Source organism: Nilaparvata lugens, chromosome 2, assembly GCF_014356525.2.
Source record: "Nilaparvata lugens isolate BPH chromosome 2, ASM1435652v1, whole genome shotgun sequence".
Taxonomy (NCBI): domain Eukaryota; kingdom Metazoa; phylum Arthropoda; class Insecta; order Hemiptera; family Delphacidae; genus Nilaparvata; species Nilaparvata lugens.
The window spans coordinates 92,735,946-92,763,354 of record NC_052505.1 but is presented as its reverse complement, the minus strand read 5'-3'; the positions used below and the strand labels follow the sequence as shown (position 1 = coordinate 92,763,354).

Below are 27,409 nucleotides of genomic sequence, written 5' to 3'. Positions count from 1 at the left end.
TTTATTATAATTTGATGTACAGTAATTGAGGGCTGTCAACTATTGGGGGGGGGGGGCAAGTGCCCCGTACAGTTCTCCGTAAAAGGCTCCAACCAATGTACCTAAAATACTAGGTATTCTAGGTACCTTGGCCTCAACTATACGGGCGTCTTAGACACACTTAATTTTTTTCGCTCGTTGACCGGATGTATGGTCCCTTGTAAGGAAAACTATACGAGCGTAATAAACGCGCCCCATAAGAGACCATGCATTCTCAAGACGAGCAAAATAAATTCAGTGCGTCTTATACGCCCGTATAAGGGTTCGTACCGGGAACAACTGAAGTTGCTTTAGTCGAAATTGCTCGAACAGAGAGTAGCTAGTAGTTGTTCTAAAATTTACATAATTTAAGAATAAGCAATATTCTTGTCGATTGCTAGCTGATTAAGGTCGAATTGACTTCAATGCTAAAGAATAATATTAATATAACAATAGAAAGGGAGCTTTTCTCAGCATATAGCTAGAGTACTCGACCAGATCAACAAGGACGTACATCGTGAAATTTGATCATCATTGAATGTTTTCGAAGCATCCCACACAATCAATCCAGCCCTGTTGGGCAAGGAATAAGGGCGAGACCATATTATGTGGTTTTTGTAGGCGCCAATCTGGGAGCTTTCTGCCCTGCCGACTCTGAATAAGCCTGAAAAACGCCTAATATGGTTTTGCCCTTAGATATCAAGTACCAAGTAAGTATCTTACAAAGCAATCTGAAGCAAGCTTGCTAAGCTTGGCAATAAGCAAGGTCTATAGAAAGTCCTTGGTATAAAGGAGGTCCTGACTATATCCACTGGTCTATCTGAAAGCAACGAATACAAGACTAACTGAAATTTTGAATATTGAGACTCTCATACAGCTGATTTGGGATCAACTCAAATTCGAATGTCACCCATCTATTTAGTAGGGTCTCAGTTCCTTTAAGTTTTAGTTTATCTACCCTATAAGATTGAATGAACATTGATACCCAACATAAAAAATTATGTATAAAAAAGAAAGGTAGGTAGATGAGATTTTTGATTTTAAATTGCAATACATTGGTGTTATTAGAATTTTTTATAATCCCAGATAATAAACACAAAGAACAAGAACTTTGATCAACATCTAAATATGAATGAATGTCTCATATTTTTTTGCAGATATCGAGATTCGAGATATCGATAGTACAAACCTCGAACTTTGAGATTAGTCGATACTCGCAAAAAGCCGAGCAGCAAAGCAAAGATATAGGTTATGTTTATACTCTCCTAACATGAAAATGTTTCTATTGCTTTTCATTTATCCAATCTTAAAAAACTTTTAAATTTAAACTTTTATAAATCTTAATACTCCGAGTATGAATAGAATCTTATCATGTATGCAGTTTTGAGTTTTGTTAACCTGAATTTAAGAAACTGAAGTGAATGTACAAAATTCCTCAACATCAGTAACCTGCAGTTTCTATAATGTCTTTTATTTTAAGCATTTTGTTTTTATTGGTCTGTTCAACATCAGTTTTTCTCCAATCTTCTCAAGTTGAGGTAAGTCTGGTTAAAGAGAAGTTTTGAATATTCAAAAATTAGCCTAGGTAAGAAAGCTAGAATTTTAATCTCATTGTAAGATTTATTACCGTATCCAAAGGTAGACTAGACTACAACCTTTAAGAAATATGTATAGTTATTCTGCATCGTTGCCAAATCGCAGCATCTAGACTATGTAGAAAATTATGAACTATCTCTACCGGTAGAATTAAATCATGGAAAATATGGGTTTAAACAAATAAAATATATTCAATATAGAATTGATCATTATTAACAACAATCAATAAAATCAGAGTTACCGGAATAACTTCAACAACAGCTATCTACCATAACAATAATAATTTATTTCTGTTCATGACGTGGTCATACTACATAGGTTTGTCCACAAGTGAACAAGTCAAGAACAATAAAAAACTGCCATAAGACGGGAAAGAACAAAACACACAAAGCATGCAAGAAGTATCTAACCTACTTACAGTATGAGGATCACAATCATAGAACTTCCTCAGAGAATAAAAGAAGTTCCCCTGAAGGAAAGCTCTCAGTATCCTCTTCAAAACCGTCTCAGGCAGACTCCTGGCTGAAACTGGCAGCTTGTACAAACATTCTGACTGGCTGATAGATGAGGCTGCTCTGGGTCCTCCACAAATTACAATATGACAGGTCCAGCCTCAGCCTGCTTCTGGTACCATGGTCATGCACATCACCCCTGGTAGGCAAAGTATTGACACTGTGCAAGGCCTTTATAGCTGACCTTTAAATGAAAAGATTGAAAACAGTGTGAATCTTGTTAAATAAAATAAACCCTTCACTCACAAAGAGAGGCCAAAAATTCTGCTCCACATAGAATCCGGATGTCTTTTTCTGCACCAGCATTATATCTTTCACCTCAGAGGCACATCCCACAAGGTGATAGTATTTAGTATTTAGATACCATATGCCATCACACTTTTAAAGAATGCAGAGATGGCCATGTGGTATACATCTCAGGCCCCTGAGTAAGAAGAGCATAGTAGTCGGTTAAAAAGAAAAAGTGGCAACAATGCCTTCCAATAATTTTCACTAACTTTATAAAGTGAGTAAAAAATTATGGACATTGTGATATTTTTCAACCATTATTTTACTCCTAGATCATTGTGGTATAAAATTTGGTTTCAGGCTCGACATACAAATAATTGGGCAGTTCTTGTTGATACCTCAAGATTTTGGTTCAACTATAGACATGTGGCAAATGTCCTTTCAATTTATAGGAGTGTCAAGCGGTTGGGAATACCAGATAGGTAAGTAGTTGTAAAATTCACCTTCTTAAGATTCAAGTATATCTTGAATCCGTTATTCTGAAATTGATATATCTCAAAAATCAAGGTCGATATAAGAACATTTTACTGGACATTTTTGTTGCAAATTTCATGTAGAATCTATGGTCTTCGGCTGTTAACACCTTTCGTGTGATACTCTGTATATAAGCTTATTTTACACAAAAATAAAATGAGAGTCTTTTACACAAGACAAAATTCTAGTGATGAAACCACTCTTAAATGGGAGTAGAAGGAAACAACAACAACGTATTTTATTTGTCAACAATATTTAACACTTTAATTTACTATTGAAGATTTAAAAACTAAGAATAACTATTAGTTCTGTGAACAGTAGACCTCAAGCAGTTTTCTCATCCACAAGTATCTAATGTCACCTGTTCTAGTTGATTCAGTTGAATCATAATTTACTCTAAAAACTGTCATTCGTTTTCTCCTAGATCAAAAACTCATGTTAATAAACTCAGTTCACGTTTGAATTTGTATCCATATGATGATCCAGTTTCGTGATAATCTTTCCATCTGATGAAAATATTTCTCAACTATTTTAAAAATAGTTCTTTTCAATATAGAATTGATCATTATTAACAACAATCAATAAAATCAGAGTTACCGGAATAACTTCAACAACAGCTATCTACCATAACAATAATAATTTATTTCTGTTCATGACGTGGTCATACTACATAGGTTTGTCCACAAGTGAACAAGTCAAGAACAATAAAAAACTGCCATAAGACGGGAAAGAACAAAACACACAAAGCATGCAAGAAGTATCTAACCTACTTACAATATGAGAATCACAATCATAGAACTTCCTCAGATAATAAAAGAAGTTCTCCTGAAGGAAAGCTCTCAGTATCCTCTTCAAAATTGTCTTAGGCAGACTCCTGGCTGAAACTGGCAGCTTGTCCAAAATTTCTGGCTGGCTGGTAGATGAGGCTGCTCTGGGTCCTCCCCAAGTTACAATATGGCAAGTCCAGCCTCAGCCTGCTTCTCTGGTACCATGGTCATGCACATCACCCCTGGTAGGCACAGTATGGACACTGTGGAAGGCCTCTGTAGCTGACCTCAATGAGAATCTTCTCACTCACAAAGAGAAGCCTACAATGTGCCAAAAATTCTGCCCAACCAAGAATGCGGATGGCCTTTTTCTGAGTCAGCAATATATCTTTCACCTGAGAGGCACCACCCTACAAGATGATACCGTATGCCATCACACTTTGAAAGAAGGTAAAATAGCACATGTGCAGATGGCCCTGTGGTATACATCTTCTCAGGCCCCTGAGTAAGAAGAGCATAGAAGTCGGTTAAAAAGAAAAAGTGGCAATAACGCCTTCCAATAATTTTCACTAACTTTATAAAGTGAGTAAAATGTTAAGTAAAAAAATTATGGACATTGTGATATTTTTCAACCATTATTTTACTCCTAGATCATTGTGGTATGATCATTATGGTTTCAGGCTCGACATACAAATAATTGGGCAGTTCTGGTTGATACCTCAAGATTTTGGTTCAACTATAGACATGTGGCAAATGTTCTTTCAATTTATAGGAGTGTCAAGCGGTTGGGAATACCAGATAGGTAAGTAGTTGTAAAATTCACCTTCTTAAGATTCAAGTATATCTTGAATCCGTTATTCTGAAATTGATATATCTCAAAAATCAAGGTCGATAGGTATAAGACAATTTTACTGGACATTTTTGTTGCAAATTTCATGTAGAATCTATGGTCTTCGGCTATTAACACCTTTCGTGTGATACTCTATCTGTATATAAACTTATTTTGCACACAGATGGAATGGCACATCAAAGACAAAATTCTAGTGATGAAACCACTCTTAAATGGGAGTAGAAGAAGAGGGCTGAGCACAATCTGTTATAGGATATCATAGATAATCTCAAGTTCTATTATCATTATTTGTTTATCTGCGAATTTATTTTACTCCAATAGTAGAGAGAAAATCGGGCAGAAGCGGAAGCGGACTGAGTATTGATACGCAATATCCTCAGATAAATGGAAGAATGTAGCATAACTTTAATCCAGTAATATTCGTTAATTTAATGACAAAATGAATTGATACAAAGCATAGTTTTAATATTATAATACGGCTTACTATAATACTAGCATTATCAATGTATCATATTTGTTTATCTGCGAATTTATTTTACTCCAATAGTAGAGAGAAAATCGGGCAGAAGCGGAATCGATACTCAATATCCTCAGATAAATGGAAGAATGTAGCATAACTTAAATCCAGTAATATTCATTAATTTAATGATAAAATGAATTGATACAAAAATAGTTTTAATATTATAATACTAGCATTATCAATATGTCTCAATATATCTCATTGTTTCCACAGTCAAATAATATTGATGGTTGCTGATGATATGGCTTGTAACCCACGAAATCCAAGGCCTGCCACTGTATTCAATAATGCCAACCAGCATATCAATGTTTATGGAGATGACGTAGAAGTCGATTACAGGGGCTATGAGGTAAGAGAAGCAAGACTGAATCATTAATTAAAAAATTCTGAAATTTATATTTCTACATACTGGTTTCAATGCAGAGTTAACTGTATTCCGTGTAGGTACAATCAGTGAGTTAGAAGTAAATTATTGCTATTAATGTGAAACACCAGCACGAAATGGTCGTCGCCACACCAGAGAATGTGAGTGTTTTTCACTTTAAAGTTATATAAGAATACAATAGTAGTAATTCCAGTGAAAACAAGGTGGATAGCCAACAACGTAAATTAATGTCTCATTTGGTAACTATTTTATCATTTTATGATGAACGTTTTTTCTTTGTTGACTATCATACCTGTTTCACAGTACTTGCAACTTGAAGAGATATGACAAACATAACACGTAGATGCTGTTTATACATTATGCTGTAAAAAAGAATAAAAATTACCTTAATAGTAGTAGTTATGTGAACAGTAAACATCGCTTAGTTATAAACCACAGCATCCTCTAAGGCCCGCCGCAAAGTAGACCCACGCTAATACAGTCCATGAGAGTAAATTCTGTTCTGTCGTGTTATGTCGGCGTCATATCTGTATGAAAACGGTCAATAGCTGATTGGTTTGGCATGTCGACAATGCTAATCATCTGTCGTAAACAACTATCACCAAAAGCTCATTTCCTACAAGTGGGATGTCTTGTAAACCATTGCTATGCTCCTCCAGACATCTGTGTAATGCATGCAATGAATAATCCACTTGTCAGCTGATTGATTATGAATAATTTTATAGCAATGGTTCACAAAAATCCCACGGCGTGGATTAGCGTGGGTCTACTTTGCGGCGGGCCTAATACTGTCCATGAGAGTAAAAATTCTGTTCTCACGTGTCATGTCGGTGAGATATCGGTATAAAAACGGCCAATGGATGATTGGTTTGGCGTGTCGACAATGCTAATCATCTGTCGTAAACAACCATTAATTACCAAAAGCGTATTTTCTACAAGACATACTATTCAGCCTGTGTTGAAATCAGAGAACAAAATTCACGCTGATGGATTGTATTAGAGGAGGCTGTGGTTTATAATTGCGAGAGGTCTACTGTTCACTGAACTACTAGTATTTTTACTGTCACTGAATCCAGCTTTACACCTACTCGTATTTCACTCGTAATTCACTCTGATGAACAGTATTAGTGGAGGCTGTGGTTTATAACTGCACGAGGTCTACTGTTCACAGAACTACTAGTATTTCCACTGTCACTGTTGTGTGTGAATCCACCTTTACACCTACTCATGTTTCGGATGGACACGTTAAGCTCGTCGGTCACGGCTGCCTATAAAAGCAGTCGTTAGGTCATATCAGAGGCCCTGAAATTGATCAGTTGCGACCTGAAATCTCCAGACCTGACCTGAGCCAGCCAGGTCACTCGATATTATTATTATTGCCTACTTGTATTTCATGATATATTTATAAGATCTTGTTAGCTTTACCCTTTGCAAAATTAGAAGATTGGTGTTTTAAAGAAGAATGTATCGTGTTTTCAGGTGACAGTTGAAAACTTTGTCCGTCTGCTAACCGGGCGATTGCCCGCCGACACGCCGCGGTCGAAACAGCTGCTCACTGACGAGGGAAGCAACGTCCTAGTCTACCTCACTGGCCACGGCGGGGATGGCTTTCTCAAGTTCCAGGACTCCGAAGAGGTCACCAGTCAGGAGTTGGCCGATGCTCTCGAACAGATGTGGCAGAAAAGGAGGTCATTCTTCATTATACTTCATATTTTTTTTCATTTTAATTTTTCTTCCCACTGACCGACTATGAAAGGGGTATACGGATTTGTCAATTATATTCTAAGTCGTCAATCTTTGCATTTCATAATGCAAAAAGAATTTCTCACTGGAATAAGGACAAACCTGCAACAATTCCACCCTCATCTTAATTCTAAACTTCTCACCTGTGAGAGCCTTAACGCGTGTTGGCAATGAATTATACAGCCGAATTCCTGCACTCTTTACCCCCCTCTCATACATACTAGTTCGATGAATGTCGTATCTGAGGTTTTGTCTATATCTGGTATTGTATGAGTGGAACAACTCTCCTGTATTGAACCTATCTTTATCCTTATCAATAAAACAAAGAGCCTCCAAAATATATACACCTGGTTCTTTCTCTTTGAAATAATCTCTACAACTTGCTCTAATATATTCACCCACAATCACTCTAAGCCGCATCTATCTAAATTCCATCTATCTTCAACCATAGAGAAAATATAGCATAGGAAGATATCCATGCCATTAGATGCACACTGTGTTGTGTATCATTTATTTATTTATTTATTTATTTATTTCATTTTACAAACAAAATACATTTCAAATAAAAAATAATACACATTTTTTTCCATGCATGGGCAAAATGCCTGTGTGCAGGAAAGAGTAACAATCTGAATAGTTCATAATGACAATAGTTCATAATAAGTTAACATAATGAAATACATGACAATATATGTGGAAGATGGAAAAGATTGAAATGAGTGATGGAAAAATGAAGTATGTTGTGAAGAAGAAGAAGAGAGAGAAAAATGAATGAGGGGCAGAAAACTCACTGTCAAGCCAAGAACAAGAGAAACGGATCAGAACAATGGCCAACCGACTCAGCATGCATTAAGGCTAGTCTTATCAAAAAGTATAATTTGATTTAAGGAAATCTAAAATTCTTATCCTACCAACCTCCAAAAGCCATCTATTTATGTGGCGTTTGTATAAGCCTATGGACCGAGTTTCAATGTCTTTAATGTGTTGGGGGAGTTTTGAGTAAAGTATACTTGCTTTATAGAAGGAATTTGTTGTGTTTATTGATTTGAGTACTCTAGGAATAACAATGCCACCGTTCACCGAGCTCCTGGTTGTGTAGCCATGCTGCACTTGAGCGAATATGTCTTGTTTATTCTTGTAGATGTGCATAAGTAGGGATCGAACATACAGCTGATTAATATTAAATACTTTAAACTCGTTAAATAGGGTTTCAGTAGGGTACCTACTATTTTTCTGTAACGCCGTTTTAATAATAGATTTTTGAGTCACTTCCAAGTTGAGATAATACTGTATAATATTGTGTTGATACTGTATCATACGTAGTTATACTGTATCATTTATGCTGATATCCCATGGTAAATGTCGTTTATGTTCCAAATTTCAAGTTGTTTTTTTTGTCAACTCAAGTCGATTACTGTTGACAATTGTATATTGTTACTGTTTTGTTGGGGTGATAGTGTAAGAATAGCACAGTATTAGAGACTACCAGCGACACTTAGCTTTACGAAATAGAACTACTAAGACTATCAGCGTAAACAATATCTATCTTCTAGATATATCTAGACTATCAACATAAACGACCTATACTATGGGATATATTCTTATGGTTTGACTGTAACAAACTGTAATTTAACTGTTCATTCTTTTCAATAATAGTCAATTATATTTTATTCGTCAAAAAAGTATATTTGTCAATGATTAAAAAAAATACATAATTGTGATTGAATATTTTGCTAATTATATTTTAACATGGTTGTAAAAGGATCTGGCACAATTGCAGAACTAGTGAAGGATAGCGCTATCTGCGTTATCGAATGATAGACAAGGATAGCAACACCAATGCTAATCAAATACTATCATTATAACGTGGACCTCAATATACAGAGTGGCGCACAATATGATCCAACATTTAGTTTTGTCATAGAAAGTTTATTGTGAAACTTATACCATGCAGACCATTTTCTAAAGATTTATTTGGCTTAGTGTATTCATTAGGTTGTTTGATTATTTGTGTTGTTTTATATTGAAAATGAGTACATAAGATTTTTGCTTTGTAAATTGCATTTCTTTTAAATAAATATATTTTGTCTGTCTGTCTGTGAAAGCAATACAGAAAATGAGATATAACTTTTCGGAAATCGGTTTGAAATTACATTTTAGTTGAAATTTTCATGCTAAAACAGCATTAGACGTGTGTAGTCTGGCTCCATCCTGCATGAACCACTGATTCTCTAATTGAAACCCTTTTGCGATAAGCTGAGGAACAACCTAACACACTGATGGATCTGCGAGTGCTAATCATTGAGGCATGTAACGAGATAACCGAGGATATGTGTCGCCGAGTCACCAATAACATAGGCGTTCGTGTTGAAGCAGTTATCAGACAAAAAAGGTGACCACATTGAACATGTAATGGCCAGAAACAGTTACATGGTCTCCAGGTATGGAGATATAAAAATGGTCTCCAGGTATACAGTAGACAAGTTATTTCTCATTTGTCTGTATTGCTTTCACAAAAAATCTTCTATGACAAAACTAAGGCTCAACTCACACTACCTCGACTCAAATCGTACGACTCCAGTCGAGGATACTCCAGTCTCTCGACCTTACGACTTTCTTGCTCATTGTCACTACTTCAGTTCCATGCTACTCCATTTCTAACCTTATTTTATTAAAAATATAAGATCTAATTCGTCACTGCTTAGCATGTAACAAATTTTATAATAATTATTATGAATATATTGTCGTATCAAATTTTTATTATTTCTTATCTAAAATGATAAAACATCACTTCCATAAATATAACCTCTCTTTCAATAAAAATGCACGGTACTACGCAACTCAAGTCGAGGCTCGACCAACATATCGAGTCGACGCTCGACTCACAGTCGTGAGGTCGCGGGGACTAGAACTGACTGGTCTGAGTGTCGCCATTTGAAAACACATGCTGCGTCGAGAAGAGACTAGAGCCGCAGTCTCATCTCGACTTGAGTCGCATAAGTGTGAGTTGAACCTAAAGGTGCGTACAGACTTTCGCTCTGCTCCGCAATCGAACGTCACTCGAGCAGATCGATTGATGATCGACCGGGGAGCAAGAGTGGAACGCGAGAAGAGCTAACATCTCCCGTAACGTTCATGATCGGAGCGATTGCGGAGCGTGTTGGAGGCGCGTATATCTGTACGAACCTTAAGGTTCAACTCACACTCAAGCGACTCAGGTCGAGAAGAGACTCGACTCTAGTCGAGAGCTTTGTGTTTTCAAATGGTGACAGTCGCGGAGACTGGAATCAACTGGTCTGAGTGTCGCCATTTGAAAACACATGAGAAGAGACTAGAGCCGCAGTCTCTTCTCGACTTGAGTCGCGTAAGTGTGAGTTGAGCCTAAATGTTGGGATCGTATCGTGCGCCACCCTGTAGCTTCGGTCGTTACACCATTATCAATCTGCAGTAAACTGTTTTCTGTTTACTATGGTCTGTGCAAATCTTAGTTTGCAGCATTGCTCTTATTAACAATCTTAGAAATGATTATGATAAAGGCTATGTGCGTATTTCCTGAACAAATGAATGAGTAATGATTTCTATTGTATGTGCAAACCTTTGGTTCAACTCACACTTACGCGACTCAGGTCGAGAAGAGACTCGACTCTAGTCGAGAGCATGTGTTTCCAAATGGTGACACTCAGACCAGTCGACTCTAGTCTCCGCGACTGTCACCGTTTGAAAACACATGCTCTCGACTAGAGTCGAGTCTCTTCTCGACCTGAGTCGTGTAAGTGGGAGTTGAGCCTTAGATGCCTTATAGAGTTCATTACTGCCAGATTTCACAGAATCCAGGGAGCCTGTGAGCTAATTATTGTGTGAGAGAAAGAGCGGTGAAGAAAGCGTAGGCCTTATTCATGAATCCGCATAAAAACGGCAACAGTGTGCTCCTAATTGTTATATTAAAACGCATTGTCCCTAAAGCACCGTGTTACAAACTAACGTTTACATGGACTATAACTCTACACTAGTTTCTAGAGTTTATTGATAGAAAACATTTTTCACCATTTTATTCTTCTACTTTCAGATACCATGAGATTTTCTTCATGATCGATACCTGTCAAGCAGCATCTATGTATGAAAAGTTCTACTCGCCGAATATTCTTGCTGTAGCAAGTAGTCTGGTTGGCGAAGATTCTCTTTCTGTGAGTTTAACAATTTTATCCACTGATTTTCAATTTAATCACTTTCTTTCACTTTCATATTTTTTCTTTGCTATTTCATATTATGTGCGTTTCTAAATAAAAAATTGACTGAACCCTTATTATGAGTACTTTGAAAACAGGCTTTATTTTTAGCAGTCTATGATAATTATTCATTAAAATTTCAAGGATGTCTGTCTTCTTATTGTTGGGCTCTGTAGATGAAATTATGTCGTTTTTAACTCTTCTTTTCTTAAATTATTTTTCTTAAAATAAAATTTTATTCAAAGATTGAAACTTAGACATTGAATTAGACGTTAGCAGTGTACATCACTTACTTTTATAAAATTCTTTAACAATATTGAAATCTTCAACAAAGAATAAGGTAAAAAATGAACACCTTGCCAGAAAATATGAGGGATTCTCAGTCACTTGAGTCATTCGGGACTAGGGTGAAAGAATGGTTGCTAGCAAGATTCCTATATAGTCATCACAACCAGTTTGAAGGCTGATTAATCTTAAAATTATTATAAATACTGTTTGTTTAATTGTATCTGTAATTATTATTTGTATTGAATTATATTGTTGACGATTGCCAATGCTATTCTGAATAGCCTATGATATGTATTAGTAAATAAATAAAACGCATTTTTTACTTTACTATAACTAAGTCACACGCTATCATCATTCAATTTTGCCAAATCACGAAACATAGTTAATCATGCAGAAATGAACTGCTAGTTTTTACAAGGTGCGCCAGAGAAACTTACTTATTTGAAATGTCAATAAAAACAAAAGTACTTTAGATATTGTTTCAATCTTTTTTTATATGAGAATACAATATCTCAATTTTTTCCATGCTGTCTTGGAAATTACATCAGACCAATGGCGACCCCCGTTGCGCATACACTGATAAAGTCGATTTTTGAAATTTCGTTGCAGTATATCAATCGGTATGTTGACAATGGCGTCGCGAATGTTGTTCTTGAGGTGTGCTATGGTCCGTGGTCGACCGGCATTAACCAGGGATTTCAAATAACCCCATTAATATTGCATGAGGAAAGGCATGTGGAAATGAGCCTTGTCAAATGACCGCGTCTTCAGGCAGGTTGTCAATCAGCATATCACATGCATTTTGACGGGCAAAAAAATCGCGTTCAGTCAATTCTTGAACAACAGCCAATTTATAGGGATGACATTGAAGGTCTCCATGGAAAATTCGTGGAACAGTGGAGTCAAAAATTGCCATAGCAGCTGCGGGACGCAGCCGAAAGCCGGGGAGAACGCACAAGTTACTGCCTCATCTTTCGATATTTCTGGAGTTTTGAGGTTCATTGAAGTCCATTTCTGGTTTAGCGACACTTCACACTCCTGAAATGAGTTAACCCACGACATAATCGAAGTATGGCCAGGAATTTCAAATCGAGCGCGGAAGGTGATCAACCATTAGAAAAGAAGCTCTCAACTGCGAAGGCCCGCTGCTCTCTAGACCGGAGCATGATGGCTATTTACTCAAGGGAGGATAAATTTAAGAACTCCAGATGCGCCCCCTCCTGCCCCTCTACACGACCAATTCATCTCTCGGGATTTTTCCAAAAATGTAAGTTTCTCTGGCGCATCTTGTACAAATGTATTTCATGTTTAAATACATAGTACCGGTTGCTCAGAAGCCGAATAAATTTTAATCGTGATTTATACCACGAGAACCAATCAGAGAAACCTTCTTTTCCAAGCCTTGTCTGATTGGTTTTCTTGAAATTAATCACGATTGAAATTTAACCGGATTTTGTGCAACCGGACCATAGATTATCACCGTCAAATATCTCCTTCACTTGTATTTACAGCATCATGTGACCCAGCGATTGGCGTTTACATAATTGATCGCTATACATACTATGCGTTGGCCTTCTTGGAAACTGTACAGCCAGATAGCATGAAATCTATGGCAGAATTCGTGAGTATCAGCTATCACTTTCAATTCTTCTATTATTGCTTGGACAGCAGAATAGAACTTTTATGTATATGAACATTGTATGTGCTTTATAACGGAACCAATCTGTAACCGAACTGGGCTCCACCGAATGTATTTTTCCATTTATTGCACAAGTTACTATTGTAGTGACAATCTTCTTTAAAAATTCCAAGCTAATTATTGACCGAACGTAGTGATGTCTATGTTTTAACTCTGATTTTCTTTTGTCTGTCTGTATGTAACGCGATTACGGCCATACGCGTTGATGGAAATCGATAAGATTTGGCAGGAATATTCCTTTTTCGCCACACTGCACAGAAAGCAGCTGTTTTCCAGTCCCTACGTAGATCTGAAAGACCTTGTTTGCAGACGACTCTCGTCTGACGTAAGAAACAGGTTTCTTTCCGGCCTGGTCCGTAGTTAATAAGTCATCCGCTAGATCGGCGAGTGTCAACTTTCTTCATCTGAAGTCGCCATTATTTCAGTTCGAATTTCGAATCAAACTAATTCAGATTCGCTTCGCAACCATTTTTATTCAATTATTTATTGTGATTAGCGCATTCCGAATTTTCAAAAATACTTGAAGATGACAACGCCCGTGATATTCCAAGTAAAATTTTAAAAGATTCTGAAATCCTGACTGCGAATCTTCTACCACTAAAATCAAGAGATAGGTACAATAACGAGTATTCTTTATTTATTTTGTCAGCAATACCTGTAGTGTGGCGAAAAATATCGTTCGCACCAAGGACAAAAATGTTTTTCCGGCTCTCAATCTTTTCTAGTCCTCGGCCTACGGCCTCGGACTTGAAAACCGATTTCGAGCCGGAAAAATCTCATTTTCTGCTCTAGGTGCGAAATATACTATTTCAACTGCACGTCGATGTATACACAAGGTTTTTTTGAAATTTTGAATTTTAAGGATAATATGAAAAGTAAAGGAATTCCTCCTTACTCTGATATCGCTATTATGTCATATACTTTGAAGATAGGATTAATCAGACTATAGAATTATTCATCTAAATGGTAACAATCGGAAGATATTGTTAATTAAAAACTAAAATTCATCAAAATTGATTCTTCTTCAATTTCACTCATTTTTGAAAAATCATAATTCAGTTCTCATTTGACATATAGATTTCCGAATGATCTTATATTATGCAGAATTTTTCAATCTAAAAAAGGCGAGAGCAAATTTTTCTGTCTTGACTAGGGTGAAAGAATGGTTGCTAACAAGATTCCTATATAGTCATCACAACCTGTTTGAAGGCTGATTAATCTTAAAATTATTATAAATACTGTTTGTTTAATTATATCTGTAATTATTATTTGTATTGAATTATATGTATGACGATTGTCAATGCTATTCTGAATAGCCTATGATATGTATTAATAAACAAATAAAATGCATTTTTACCTATGATATGTATTAATAAACAAATAAAATGCATTTTTTACTTTAATAAAACTAAGTTACTTGCTATCATCATCATTCAACTTTGCCAAATCACGAAACATAGGTTAATCATGCAGAATTGAACTGATATTTTCTACAAGGTGCGCCAGAGAAACTTACTTATTTGAAAGGTCAATAAAAACAAAAGTACTTTAGATATTGTTTCAATCTTTTTTTATATGAGAATACAATATCTCAATTTTTTCCATGCTGTCTTGGAAATTACATCAGACCAATGGCGACCCCCGTTGCGCATACACTGATAAAGTCGATTTTTGAAATTTCGTTGCAGTATATCAATCGGTATGTTGGCAACGGCGTTGCGAATAGTGTTCTTGAGGTGTGCTATGGTCCGTGGTCGACCGGCATTAACCAGGGATTTCAAATAACCCCATTAATATTGCATGAGGAAAGGCATGTGGAAATGAGCCTTGTCAAATGACCGCGTCTTCAGGCAGGTTGTCAATCAGCATATCACATGCATTTTGACGGGCAAAAAAATCGCGTTCAGTCAATTCTTGAACAACAGCCAATTTATAGGGATGACATTGAAGGTCTCCATGGAAAATTCGTGGAACAGTGGAGTCAAAAATTGCCATAGCAGCTGCGGGACGCAGCCGAAAGCCGGGGAGAACGCACAAGTTACTGCCTCATTCTTTCGATATTTTCTGGAGTTTTGATGGTTCATTGAAGTCCATTTCTGGGTTTAGCGACACTTCACACTCCTGAAATGAGTTAACCCACGACATAATCGAAGTATGGCCAGGAATTTCAAATCGAGCGCGGAAGGTGATCAACCATTAGAAAAGAAGCTCTCAACTGCGAAGGCCCGCTGCTCTCTAGACCGGAGCATGATGGCTATTTACTCAAGGGAGGATAAATTTAAGAACTCCAGATGCGCCCCCTCCTGCCCCTCTACACGACCAATTCATCTCTCGGGATTTTTCCAAAAATGTAAGTTTCTCTGGCGCATCTTGTACAAATGTATTTCATGTTTAAATACATAGTACCGGTTGCTCAGAAGCCGAATAAATTTTAATCGTGATTTATACCACGAGAACCAATCAGAGAAACCTTCTTTTCCAAGCCTTGTCTGATTGGTTTTCTTGAAATTAATCACGATTGAAATTTAACCGGATTTTGTGCAACCGGACCATAGATTATCACCGTCAAATATCTCCTTCACTTGTATTTACAGCATCATGTGGACCCAGCGATTGGCGTTTACATAATTGATCGCTATACATACTATGCGTTGGCCTTCTTGGAAACTGTACAGCCAGATAGCATGAAATCTATGGCAGAATTCGTGAGTATCAGCTATCACTTTCAATTCTTCTATTAGTTGCTCTGGACAGCAGAATAGAACTTTTTATGTATATGAACATTGTATGTGCTTTATAACGGAACCAATCTGTAACCGAACTGGGCTCCACCGAATGTATTTTTCCATTTATTTGCACAAGTTACTATTGTAGTGACAATCTTCTTTAAAAATTCCAAGCTAATTATTGACCGAACGTAGTGATGTCTATGTTTTAACTCTGATTTTCTTTTGTCTGTCTGTATGTAACGCGATTACGGCCATACGCGTTGATGGAAATCGATAAGATTTGGCAGGAATATTCCTTTTTCGCCACACTGCACAGAAAGCAGCTGTTTTCCAGTCCCTACGTAGATCTGAAAGACCTTGTTTGCAGACGACTCTCGTCTGACGTAAGAAACAGGTTTCTTTCCGGCCTGGTCCGTAGTTAATAAGTCATCCGCTAGATCGGCGAGTGTCAACTTTCTTCATCTGAAGTCGCCATTATTTCAGTTCGAATTTCGAATCAAACTAATTCAGAATTCGCTTCGCAACCATTTTTATTCAATTATTTATTGTTGATTAGCGCATTCCGAATTTTCAAAAATACTTGAAGATGACAACGCCCGTGATATTCCAAGTAAAATTTTAAAAGATTCTGAAATCCTGACTGCGAATCTTCTACCACTAAAATCAAGAGATAGGTACAATAACGAGTATTCTTTATTTATTTTGTCAGCAATACCTGTAGTGTGGCGAAAAATATCGTTCGCACCAAGGACAAAAATGTTTTTCCGGCTCTCAATCTTTTCTAGTCCTCGGCCTACGGCCTCGGACTTGAAAACCGATTTCGAGCCGGAAAAATCTCATTTTCTGCTCTAGGTGCGAAATATACTATTTCAACTGCACGTCGATGTATACACAAGTTTTTTTTTGAAATTTTGAATTATTCCTCCTTACTCTGATATCGCTATTATGTCATATACTTTGAAGATAGGATTAATCAGACTATAGAATTATTCATAATCAATCAGCTGACAAGTGGATTATTCATTGCATGCATTACACAGATGTCTGGCCGTGTTTATTTCTATAAGGTAGGGTTTCAATATTTTTTATGATGCGTGCGCATCAGTATCAATATACTCACATTTGAAAAACAAATTTAATAGGTGATTGAAAATAAAATAGAAAATGATTAAATAAACTAAAAAGTCCTGAAGAAATTATAATATTCTTGATTGAATGTGATCTGAGTTTATTAACATTAGTGAGTTTTTGATCTTGGAGTGAACAAATAACAGTTTTTAAGAGTAAATTATGATTCAACTGAATCAACTAGAACAGGTGACATCAGATACTTGTGGATGAGGAAACAGCGTGAGATATACTGTTCACAGAACTACTAGTAGAATAGAATAGAATGACTTTTTATTTGTTGAAGTGGCAAAGTTGACGAATTATAGTACATAAAGATGAGTTTGCAAAAAGGCGTTATATATAAATAGCACATGTGAATAGCTAATTCATTCTTAAATATCGTTTCAGCACACACGATTTTAGACTTCGAAGCAGATATAGAGGATGTTTCTGACATTTAAGAGTGACAATCTTTATAGGGTGTTTCCTTACATCAAAATTAAGAAGAAGCTCTGCACTTTCAGCAGCCTGACTGATATGCCTCAAGCCAAGCACCAATTTTTAAGTCTTTGGTCATTAAATAAAGCTAATACAGTGAATAGAAAATGAAGTGGAAGGGTGTAATTCATATGTGCGATATCTCAAATCTGCAAGAATCAGCTGATCGGGGGTATCTTAGATGTGCAAAATTTCATTTAGTCTGGTTATCGTTGCTTTGGGGATTTAGAATCTTATCAAATTCGTATGATACGGTATCACATTCTGAATTGATACTGAATCCTGAACAAAACATTCCAAAAATCTGGTGTGGCGCACTCACACAACTTTCCTTGCCGTTATAAAATTGATCACCTGACGGTAGTGTTCACGCGCATCTCAAGTCTACTATTCAAAGATCTGAGCCAGCTGGTGACAGGACAATAACGCTGGAGACACACGAGGTCTGCTATCTCTTCATAGTGAATGATCTAATAGAAGCAACAGTTGCCAACAGTTTGCAATCGAATAATCACATTTTCTCGAATTACGAGCTTATTTTCAATTTTAGGTGAACATTGATTGTAGAGATTTTCATGCTTAATCTTTTCCACTAGAAATTTTTCGTTTAAATTGTATCTGAAGCCTGAAAATTGGGAATCTAAAATCAAATTGCATAGATGAAGAAATTTTTACAGATATGGGACTTTTGGCAGTTGATAGAGCTTATCAATGACTATTTTAGGTATTTTGCAACGGTGTAGCTGACTAGACTTCCTGTGTATTAGCCTGCAACGTAAACGCGATGCTGTGAGAATGTACAAACTGAACGGCACCATCTCCCCACTACTTGCTTCAGTTTGTCTGGAATAGGCACTCGCAGATCTGTGGCTTTTCCAAGTGAAAAATTTACAATATACAATACAATAAGTTCTACACAATTATTATATGATATTCGTTAATTTTAAACTAGACACCTTTATTCAATCATCGACAGGAATCATTGAATATATTTTTTTTTTTCTAAGATTACGTCCTAAAGACTCCAGTCATGGAGTATAAGACAAGTCATGTTATTACATAATAATTCTAACACTAAGTAGTTCAACCTAGTTTAGGTTTGAAAGGAATTCTTGTACACTATAAAAAGCTTTATCAACTAAATATTTTTTCATTTGTTTTTTGAAAATCTTCAAATCATCATTACTTTTCAAGATTTGAGGTAGCTTGTTATAAAATTTCCTACCAATATAATCTGGTTTTTGTTCAAATAACCTACTATTGTGACCCATTATATGATAATCTGCTCTGTTTCGCGTATTATACTCATGAACATCTGAATTCTGGATCACACCACTCGTTTTCACATGCATTACAACTTCATATACATACAAAGATGGCACAGTTAATAGACCAAGCTTTTTAAATAAAGGCCTACAAGAGTCTAACCTATTCACTTTCTCTATACATCTGAGTGCCTTCTTTTGAATCTTAAACACCCTGTCCATATTTTGTTGAGATGAATTACCCCATACTAAAATAGCATACCTAATATGAGATAGTATAAGTCCATGGTAAGCAGTTAACAGTAGTTTTTTATCATTCAGCCTAGCAAGCTGCCGCAGGACAAATACCCCAGATGATATCTTATTACATATCCTCTCAATGTAAGGATGCCATGTTAATTTCCTGTCCAATAAAATTCCAAGAATGCTACTTTCTCTTCTTGGTCTAATTCATTTTCCTCTACAAACACATTTATTTCTCTATCCTCTACTGAATTATATTTACTTTTGAATTGTAGGAATTGACATTTCTTACTATTTATTGTTAATTGCCTTTGCTTCAAGAATTGGACAATTGACTGTACTCCAGTAAAAGCATTTATTTCTAGACTATCTAATAAATAATTGTTAAAGATAAGCGATGTGTCATCAGCAAACAACAGAGCTCTGTGATCTTTTAACTCTTTTGGTAATTGGTTCACATACAACAGAAACAGTAAGGGACCCAGAATTGAGCCTTGAGGTACTCCAGCCTGGACCTCCAGTTTTTGAGATTTAATTTTTACTATTTCATTCCCATCCACCTTGGTAAGCTCAACACACTGGTTTCTACCTATGAGATATGATTCAAACCATTTTAGTTCTATACCATTCACACCTACAGTTTTTAGTATTTCCAATAATATTCTATGGTTCACACAATCAAAAGCTTTGGATAAATCAAGAAATATTGCGGCTGCCTTCTCACCTGAATCTATTATATCTATTAGTCTTTCAACAAGGGATACTATTGCAGTCTTAGTAGATTTCCCTTTCTGGAACCCATGCTGTTCATCACATATGAAATTAATTTCTTCCAGGTGCATCAATAGCCTATTTAAAACTACTCTTTCAAAAATTTTACTTATTACATTTAGAATACTAATGGGTCTATAATTTTCAACTCTTTCAGAATCACCGCTCTTGAAAATTGGCAAAATTTTTCCTTGTTTCAGATCATCAGGGAAAATACCCTGCTCTAGTGAAGTATTAAGGAGATGCAATAAAGGGTCCAGTAATTCATTTTCACATTCTTTTAAAATTTTGCTTGAGACCCCATCCAATCCTACTGTTTTTTTGTTATTCAAATTTTTTATTATTCTTGACAACTCATCTCTTGATAATGGATGAAATTTAAATACCTTTTCAATTGGCTCAGCATTTAATGTAGTTGTATTACAAGTATTAGTGTTCAGTGACTTTTGGAGATTATATGCAACCTGTTGATAATACTTATTGAAAAAGTTACAAATGTCTATACTATCATCCATATAATTTCCATGTTCATCGATTATCCTAGGGACATTAGTAACTGTATCTTTTTGAGCTGCTCTCCTATTTCTATTAATTACCTCCCAAACAGCAGAGTTAAAATTGGTACTAGTTGTTAATATTTCAGCTGTTTTCTTACACTTAGCTTTCCTCACTTCTTTTGCATAGTTTTTCTTTAGACATTTGTATTTGACTTCACTCGGAACATCCCTCACTAATTTAAATTCCTCATAGGCTTCCCTAACAATATTTCTTTGAGTAAGAATATCTTCAGTTATCCATTCATCTACTTTGTTCAATTTACTTTTTACTTTGACTTTTTTTATTGGACAGCATACACTAATGTGAAATCTTAGAGTATCAATGAATTGCTTATATTTGTAATTTAGGTTACAACTGTTATAAACACTACTCCAATTTTCTTGAAGCAGTTCCTGCTTCAAACAATTTATATTTCCTAGCTCATATTGCTGAATTTCTTTCACAAAGGTTTTTTTTCTGCTTGGATTCTGGCCCTGCAACTTAACATCTAAAATTTGATAGTTATGATCTGATAGATCTGAGCTACCTAACCTGACATTACAACCTTCTATATTTGTGAGGATATTATCAATAATTGTCTGTGAAGTTCGAGTTACTCTTGTATATTCGTGGACCTTAATTTCTAAATTATTCATATTAATAATATCTCTAATATCCTCTGTCATTTTATCCTGCCTGGCAAAATCGGTATTGAAATCTCCTACTACTATAACATTTGTGAAACGAGCGGTTGTAATTTCCAAAAGTGTGTGGAGCAGCTCACAAAATTTTTGCCAGTCTCCATTTGGTGACCTATAGATACCTAACACTGCTACCTCAAATCGATCATCAATTTTAACCTTAGTCCCGTCACCTCTAAATCCATCTCAACAGAAAATCTCTTAACAAAATCCAGTTCATAAGTTTGGGTATGTTTAGCATTGCTAGTGAATATACATACACCACCACTTCTATGAGCTATTCTACAAAATTCTGATCTCAGTGAATAGCCTGGAATCCTAACTTGATTTGTTTCCTTTATTTTTAAGCCATGCTGTGTGAAAATAACTATGTCAGGATCCTCCTGTTTAAGAAATACTTCTAATCTGTCAATTTTGTTGCGAAGATACTGAATATTTTGATGATAAATACTAAAAACCTTACCATCTTGTGCTACTCTATCTCTAGCATTTGTAGCTATTTCCCTTTCCCTGTTTTGAGCCAATTTACTAAAAAATCGTTATTTGTTTTTTTGACTGTTTTTAAACCAGAGGATTGCAAACGGCTTTCAATCTATTACAAAAGATTACTTTGCCAGATCGATTTAGATGCAACCCATGATTAGTGAAGTTATGTCTTTTCAGCCTTTCATTTAGAAAACAAATCCCCAGTTGTTTAGAATTCTTATTTTTTAGGCTGTTGATTGTATTATGGATTGATTTGTTTGTCGAATTGATTGCTTCATTTAACTCTGGCCTATCAAACCTATTAGGAATAGTACTTATTATTAAGTTTGTTTTTTTGCTGAGTGGCACAATTTCCTTGATTTTTTCTGTTACTTGAGGAAGATGATTCAAGTTAGGTTCATTTATATTATTTGAGCCACCCAGTACAATTAGATAGTCATTTTCATCAAAGTCTTTAGTTTGTTCCCTAGCTGACTCTACAACTGCATTAATTGATGCACTTGGCTTGAAAAAACATTGGACATCAAATTTATTTTTCAATCTTTTATCAAGGAGATCACTGCAATCACGTCCATGACTGGACGTCAGTAGCAGAACTCTCCCTTTCCTATCTTTATTCCCCTCAGCTATATTTTTGGTTGCTGTCTTCAAAACCTCACTGTACGTTTTATTTCGACCATTTTCAGAGCATTTCCCATCATTTAGGTTAGATTCTATTTTTTTGCATTTGGACGGAGGTTCTATCATACATTTAGTATTATCAAATTTAGATTTTAGTTTCTTTATTTCCTCCGACATTAGACTACATTGATTTTTTAGATTTAGTATTTCTTTTTTATGGTCTTCATCTTGTAATTTTATAATCAGTTCCAAAGATTTAATTTCTTCTACCATCCCTAACCTTTCTTCCTCAGACGTTTTTAGAGTTACTTCTAATTGGTTTTTTAAATTAGTGTGGCTACTTTGTAGTTGAGCAACTTTTTCGGCTAAAGTAGTTTGAGGAACTGGGGTTTTGGTTTTGGCGTTTTTGAATTTTGGTTTTGGGAACCTGATTTAAATCATACCACAAAAACGGCTCAGGGTCCGTAGCACCACTGCCAATCGTCAGGTGGGCATCATTGAGGAGTTTAGCCTGGACGCCAATGGAGAGACAAGGTGCCTCACCACAGACGCCCAGTTCCGGCGGTACGTGGGCCAGAAGGCCCGGACGTATCCTCTCCGCTACCTGAAGACTTGGAAAAAGCCCGCGCCACTGCCAAAATGACCCCGACAGAATCAGGGGCATTCAGACAGCAGCCAGGGCGTTTCGGAAAGATGTTACCCGAAACTCCGCCTAGACTGTCGTCTGAGCACCGACAGCAACCCTACCCAAAATCTAAAACCCAACCTCAAACTAAAGTAACCCCACCCACCAAGATAATCCCACCCAGCTCAGCCATCAACTTATCCCGAAAAACCCAACCCAACCCAAGATACCCCGGAGTCAATCACACACTCATACCACAGCACAGGTCCCGATCCCAGCCCAACTACCCAGGAACAGGCCTTCTAAGACCCATGCTGCCCAACTCACTCCACGCTGGCGCCTATGCTAAGATGATGACGACCACCCCCTACGGTGAGGGGCCTTCACCGCAGGAGAGTGGTATGGGCATTCAACAGTCCAGAACTCTGCCCTTTACAATTCTCAGGGGAAGAGCTCCAGACTGGTTCCCCGCGACCAGGCACCAGAGACAGATTCACACAAGGCACGACGTACCATCAACACCATTCACAACAACCATACATACAAACATAACCCCAACCTACAGTACTCCTTCTCATTACCAACCGACTGAATTACTAGCAAATACTCCCCCCCACAACCAGTTCAACCCAACCAACCCATGGTACTCACACCCAACCTACAAATATAAATGTACAATTCCAGGTTTAATAATTTGTTTTAGCTGGCTGTTTGTCCGAAGAGAGTGTGTATTTCTACAGTGGGTGTGCGCCAAGACCTGTTCGCTCGCAATCCGCACAGTGTGCCAATCACCGACTTCTTCGGAGCTCTACGTCCGGTTCAGCTCACTTTCAGCTCTTTGGTTCTGCCCGAAAACCAGTGCTTCGATTGTGAAAAGATCAATATCACTTCATCTGTCAAGTGAGTGCCAATTCAATTTGTTAAATTACATTTTGTAAGAAAGTGTTATGCAATGAACTTATTACTGAATTCAATGTCATACTTAGGCCCGCCGCAAAGTAGACCCACGAAAAGCAACCCACGCCGTGGGAAGTTTTGTAAACCATTGCTAGGCTTCTCTAGACATCTTTGTAATACATGCAATGAATAATCCACTTGTCAGCTGATTGATTATGAATAATTCTATAGCAATGGTTTACAAAACATCCCACGGCGTGGGTTGCTTTTCGTGGATTAGCGTGGGTCTACTTTGCGGCGAGCCTTAACCCATCGATTTTTGGACGTACAATTTTTAACTTGACAAACATCGTCTGTTTGACATCATTTGTTTAATCTAATAAAATTTATAGGAACGGCAAAAAATCGTACATCCAAAAATCGATGTATGCTGCTCGTTATATCAATTTAGTGGTCGTTATATCAATTTTTAGTAATTTAGTAGTCATACTAGTAGTAAGTTACTAGTAATTTACTATGGCCGAAGAAATATACTCTTTAATTTCTACTTTGTAACTTCACCAAAAATTACCCTATGGCCCGGTTGCACAGAAACCTGTTAAATTTTAATCATGAATAGATTAAAACCAACGAGAACCAATCAGGGGAGGTTTTTTGAAGATTAAATTTCTCTAATTCGCCCTCGAGTCATTTAATCGCGGTTAAAATTCAACAGGCTTTTGTGTAACCGGGCCTTTATTTCAGAACCTCCTCATTCCTAATTTCAAGTTTATAGAACTTCTCCAAACCCCTTCATATTTAAAATGTCACAAGAAGCTAAACTTCAAATAATTGAAAAATATGTGTGTGATTCTTCTTGAAGTAATTTTTGTATTCTTCATCATATTATATTACGGTATTCTATTGAAACACAATAGGATAGGCCTATATCAAGTAACATTTTATTTCAAGTGTAAATTACACTTGAAAATGGGGCTCTTAAAGAATTGTTGTGATGAAATAAAAGGGTACTTGATAATTCTATTGTAATATTGTAATATCATTGTTACTGTTATTGTAATTGTTTTGTTGTATATTGCTTTTACTCGTTGTATTTTTGTGTGTTGTGAATAAAATGAAAATTTAAAATTCAAGATTAATAAAGAATTTTGGTAAATTCAAGATTAATGATAATAATAATAATATCGAGTGACCTGGCTGGCTCAGGTCTGGTGTTAGAGTTTTCAGATCGCAACTGATCAATTTCACGGCCTCTGACATAACCTAACGACTGCTTTCTAGGCAGTTAATTCTATTGTGTTTTAATAATTTCAGTCGCCCTACAAATGAAAGTGACTATATTATTGTATTATATCATGGTAATATTTTTTATAATTACATCTTTGATTTTCCACAGATCATCACCGATTGCGAAAAAAGCGAGGAAAATAGGCTATGTAAATCAGTTTCCTGTCCTCATTGAGAACCTAAAGTGAACTAACTTTTTTATGAAGGTGAGTTTCATTTTGAAAATGTTGGTCTAACTGTTTTCTCAAAAATTACTCTAGTTGTCTTGGAGTTGATAATATTGTAATAAGTATTCATTGAGAATAAAAATGTATGTTGTCTCAGTTACTAAATTGTGATGTTCCGTCAGCACGCCTTGTATTTATGACTAGCTGGCCCGGCGAACTTCGTACCGCCAAATAGTTTAACGCATCTCATGACAAACTTCAGCTGGATGCACACCTGAGGAGGCGCGATGCGGCATTTTATTTACATACGAGTAGATGTAGTAGTAGAATTTACCAACTTCAAAATAAATAATTTACTAAAAATCAATTAATTCTGAACACTGAAGACAGCACAATTATTTGAAACAAAGCAATGTCTTTAGAGCATGTAAGTCTTTAACCTGAGGCCACACTGCTGGATGGTTACACACAGAAAAGTTATTTTGTATTTAGTCGGGGCGTTTAGAATAAAATACATGGGCGGTTATGGAACAGCACACACTTTTGTCCACGGATACTAGAATACGGAATGTATCTAGTATCCGTGCTCTTGTCTACTATCTATCGACGGCTGTTGTATGACGCAATGATTATAACAGCTGATTTTTATTTGTGTGTGTGGCCAGCTCACAAATCTTCTCCCATAAGGATTACATGTAAACTTTGAAGGACCGTAGGAAAGAGTCCTGAAGTCGAATTATAAATTTGATAGGCCATGCATGGTCCTGAACATAACGAACACAATTAACAAAAATCATCAAATTCGGTGCACACATAAAAAAGTTATTGAATGTCAAAATTTGAGCTCGATTTTTATTTCATATCGGGGAACGAGCTTCGCTCTGGAGTACAAAAGCATATAAAATTTATTACTAAAGAAGAAATTACGATGAAATTCATACAGGAATGTTCTATCTAATCACAGTAAATTGAGATTAATTCCCAGAGGAATGCAAAAATTTCCCTAACAAAGGTCCAGTTGCATAAAAGCCGGTTAAATTTTAATCCTGATTAACTTCACGTGAACCAAATCAGAGAAGACCATTTCAAAAAGATGGATCTACTGGAATTAATCAGGATTGAAAATAACCCGGATTTTTGCAACCGGCACTAAGTACCTGATTGAATGATTACAAAAGTTCAACAGCTGAGTCATAATTTTGACACAGTCCCACAAACATGAACTCGCTCACTCACTTCCATCATCAACAGATGACGAAATAATTATTATCAGCTGTTTTCCCAAGGATGAATAATAATTATCCTTTTAATATCCTTCAGCGAGTTTTCCCAGGGATGAGACCTAGTGCTATCGAATCTTTATATTATAAACCTACTATGTTCTGAATTTCGTGAGAATCGTTAGAGCCGTTTTCGAGATCCGGTGAAATACAAACATATAAACATCCAAACATATAAACAGAAGTTGCTCGTTTAATAGTATAGGATATAGATTAAGGTCCGGTTCCACATAAGCATGTTAAATTTTAATCATGATTAAATGCCACGAGAACCAATCAGAGAAGGCTTTCTTGTAAATATGTCTTCTCTGATTGGTTCTCGTGACACATTCAATCAGAATTAAAATTTAGCAGGCTTTTGTGCAACCGGGGATTAGTGTTTGCTTTGGGCTAGAATTATATCTTTAGTGAATTATTGTATTTCTTCTTTCTTAGGCTACCCGTGCTGTTTGACGATTTCTTCGAAAACTGGATTGGATGTGATGTGATTTCTTCACGACTCTTCTCTCACTGTACGTTTTCATGAGACCCTATTTCATCATACTGGATCATTTCTACTGCTTTCAAAAACTTTTCCATTTAGCTAAACATAATTACATTTGTATTTACTAGTCGATAAGTGTTTTTTCTTTGTACTCGTGTCTCAAAATAAATACCAATAGATCTAGAAATACATACAAATTACTGTAGAATATTATCGTTAAGTTGAAAAATGTGTAACTAAATAAAGTTTTCCACGTATTATTATACCTGTCTGTTTATATTATACTATACCTCAAACTTGGTGATTAAACATCTCAACTAATTGTTTTTTTCAAAAATAACT

At 36.2% G+C, this 27,409-nt stretch overlaps 1 protein-coding gene across 2 annotated transcripts; it reads left to right on the top strand.

Annotated features, from left to right (window-relative positions):
• Positions 1 to 1,227: 1,227 nt before the first annotated feature.
• LOC111053889 (putative GPI-anchor transamidase) lies at positions 1,228 to 27,332 on the top strand. 2 transcript variants are annotated; one of them, XM_039422123.1, is made up of 9 exons: positions 1,228 to 1,556; positions 4,336 to 4,457; positions 5,239 to 5,374; positions 6,890 to 7,098; positions 11,220 to 11,337; positions 15,961 to 16,071; positions 23,656 to 23,852; positions 25,246 to 25,342; positions 27,019 to 27,197. In XM_039422123.1, the coding sequence occupies exons 1-8, from the start codon at positions 1,482 to 1,484 to the stop codon at positions 25,322 to 25,324; spliced, it is 1,047 nt and encodes a 348-aa protein (XP_039278057.1). In that variant the 5' UTR covers positions 1,228 to 1,481; the 3' UTR covers positions 25,325 to 25,342; positions 27,019 to 27,197. The 2 variants fall into 2 exon arrangements, with proteins under 2 accessions (XP_039278057.1, XP_039278056.1); XM_039422122.1 differs by lacking the exon at positions 4,336 to 4,457 and adding an exon at positions 2,715 to 2,836 and having other exon boundaries at positions 1,235 to 1,556; positions 27,019 to 27,332.
• Positions 27,333 to 27,409: the final 77 nt, after the last annotated feature.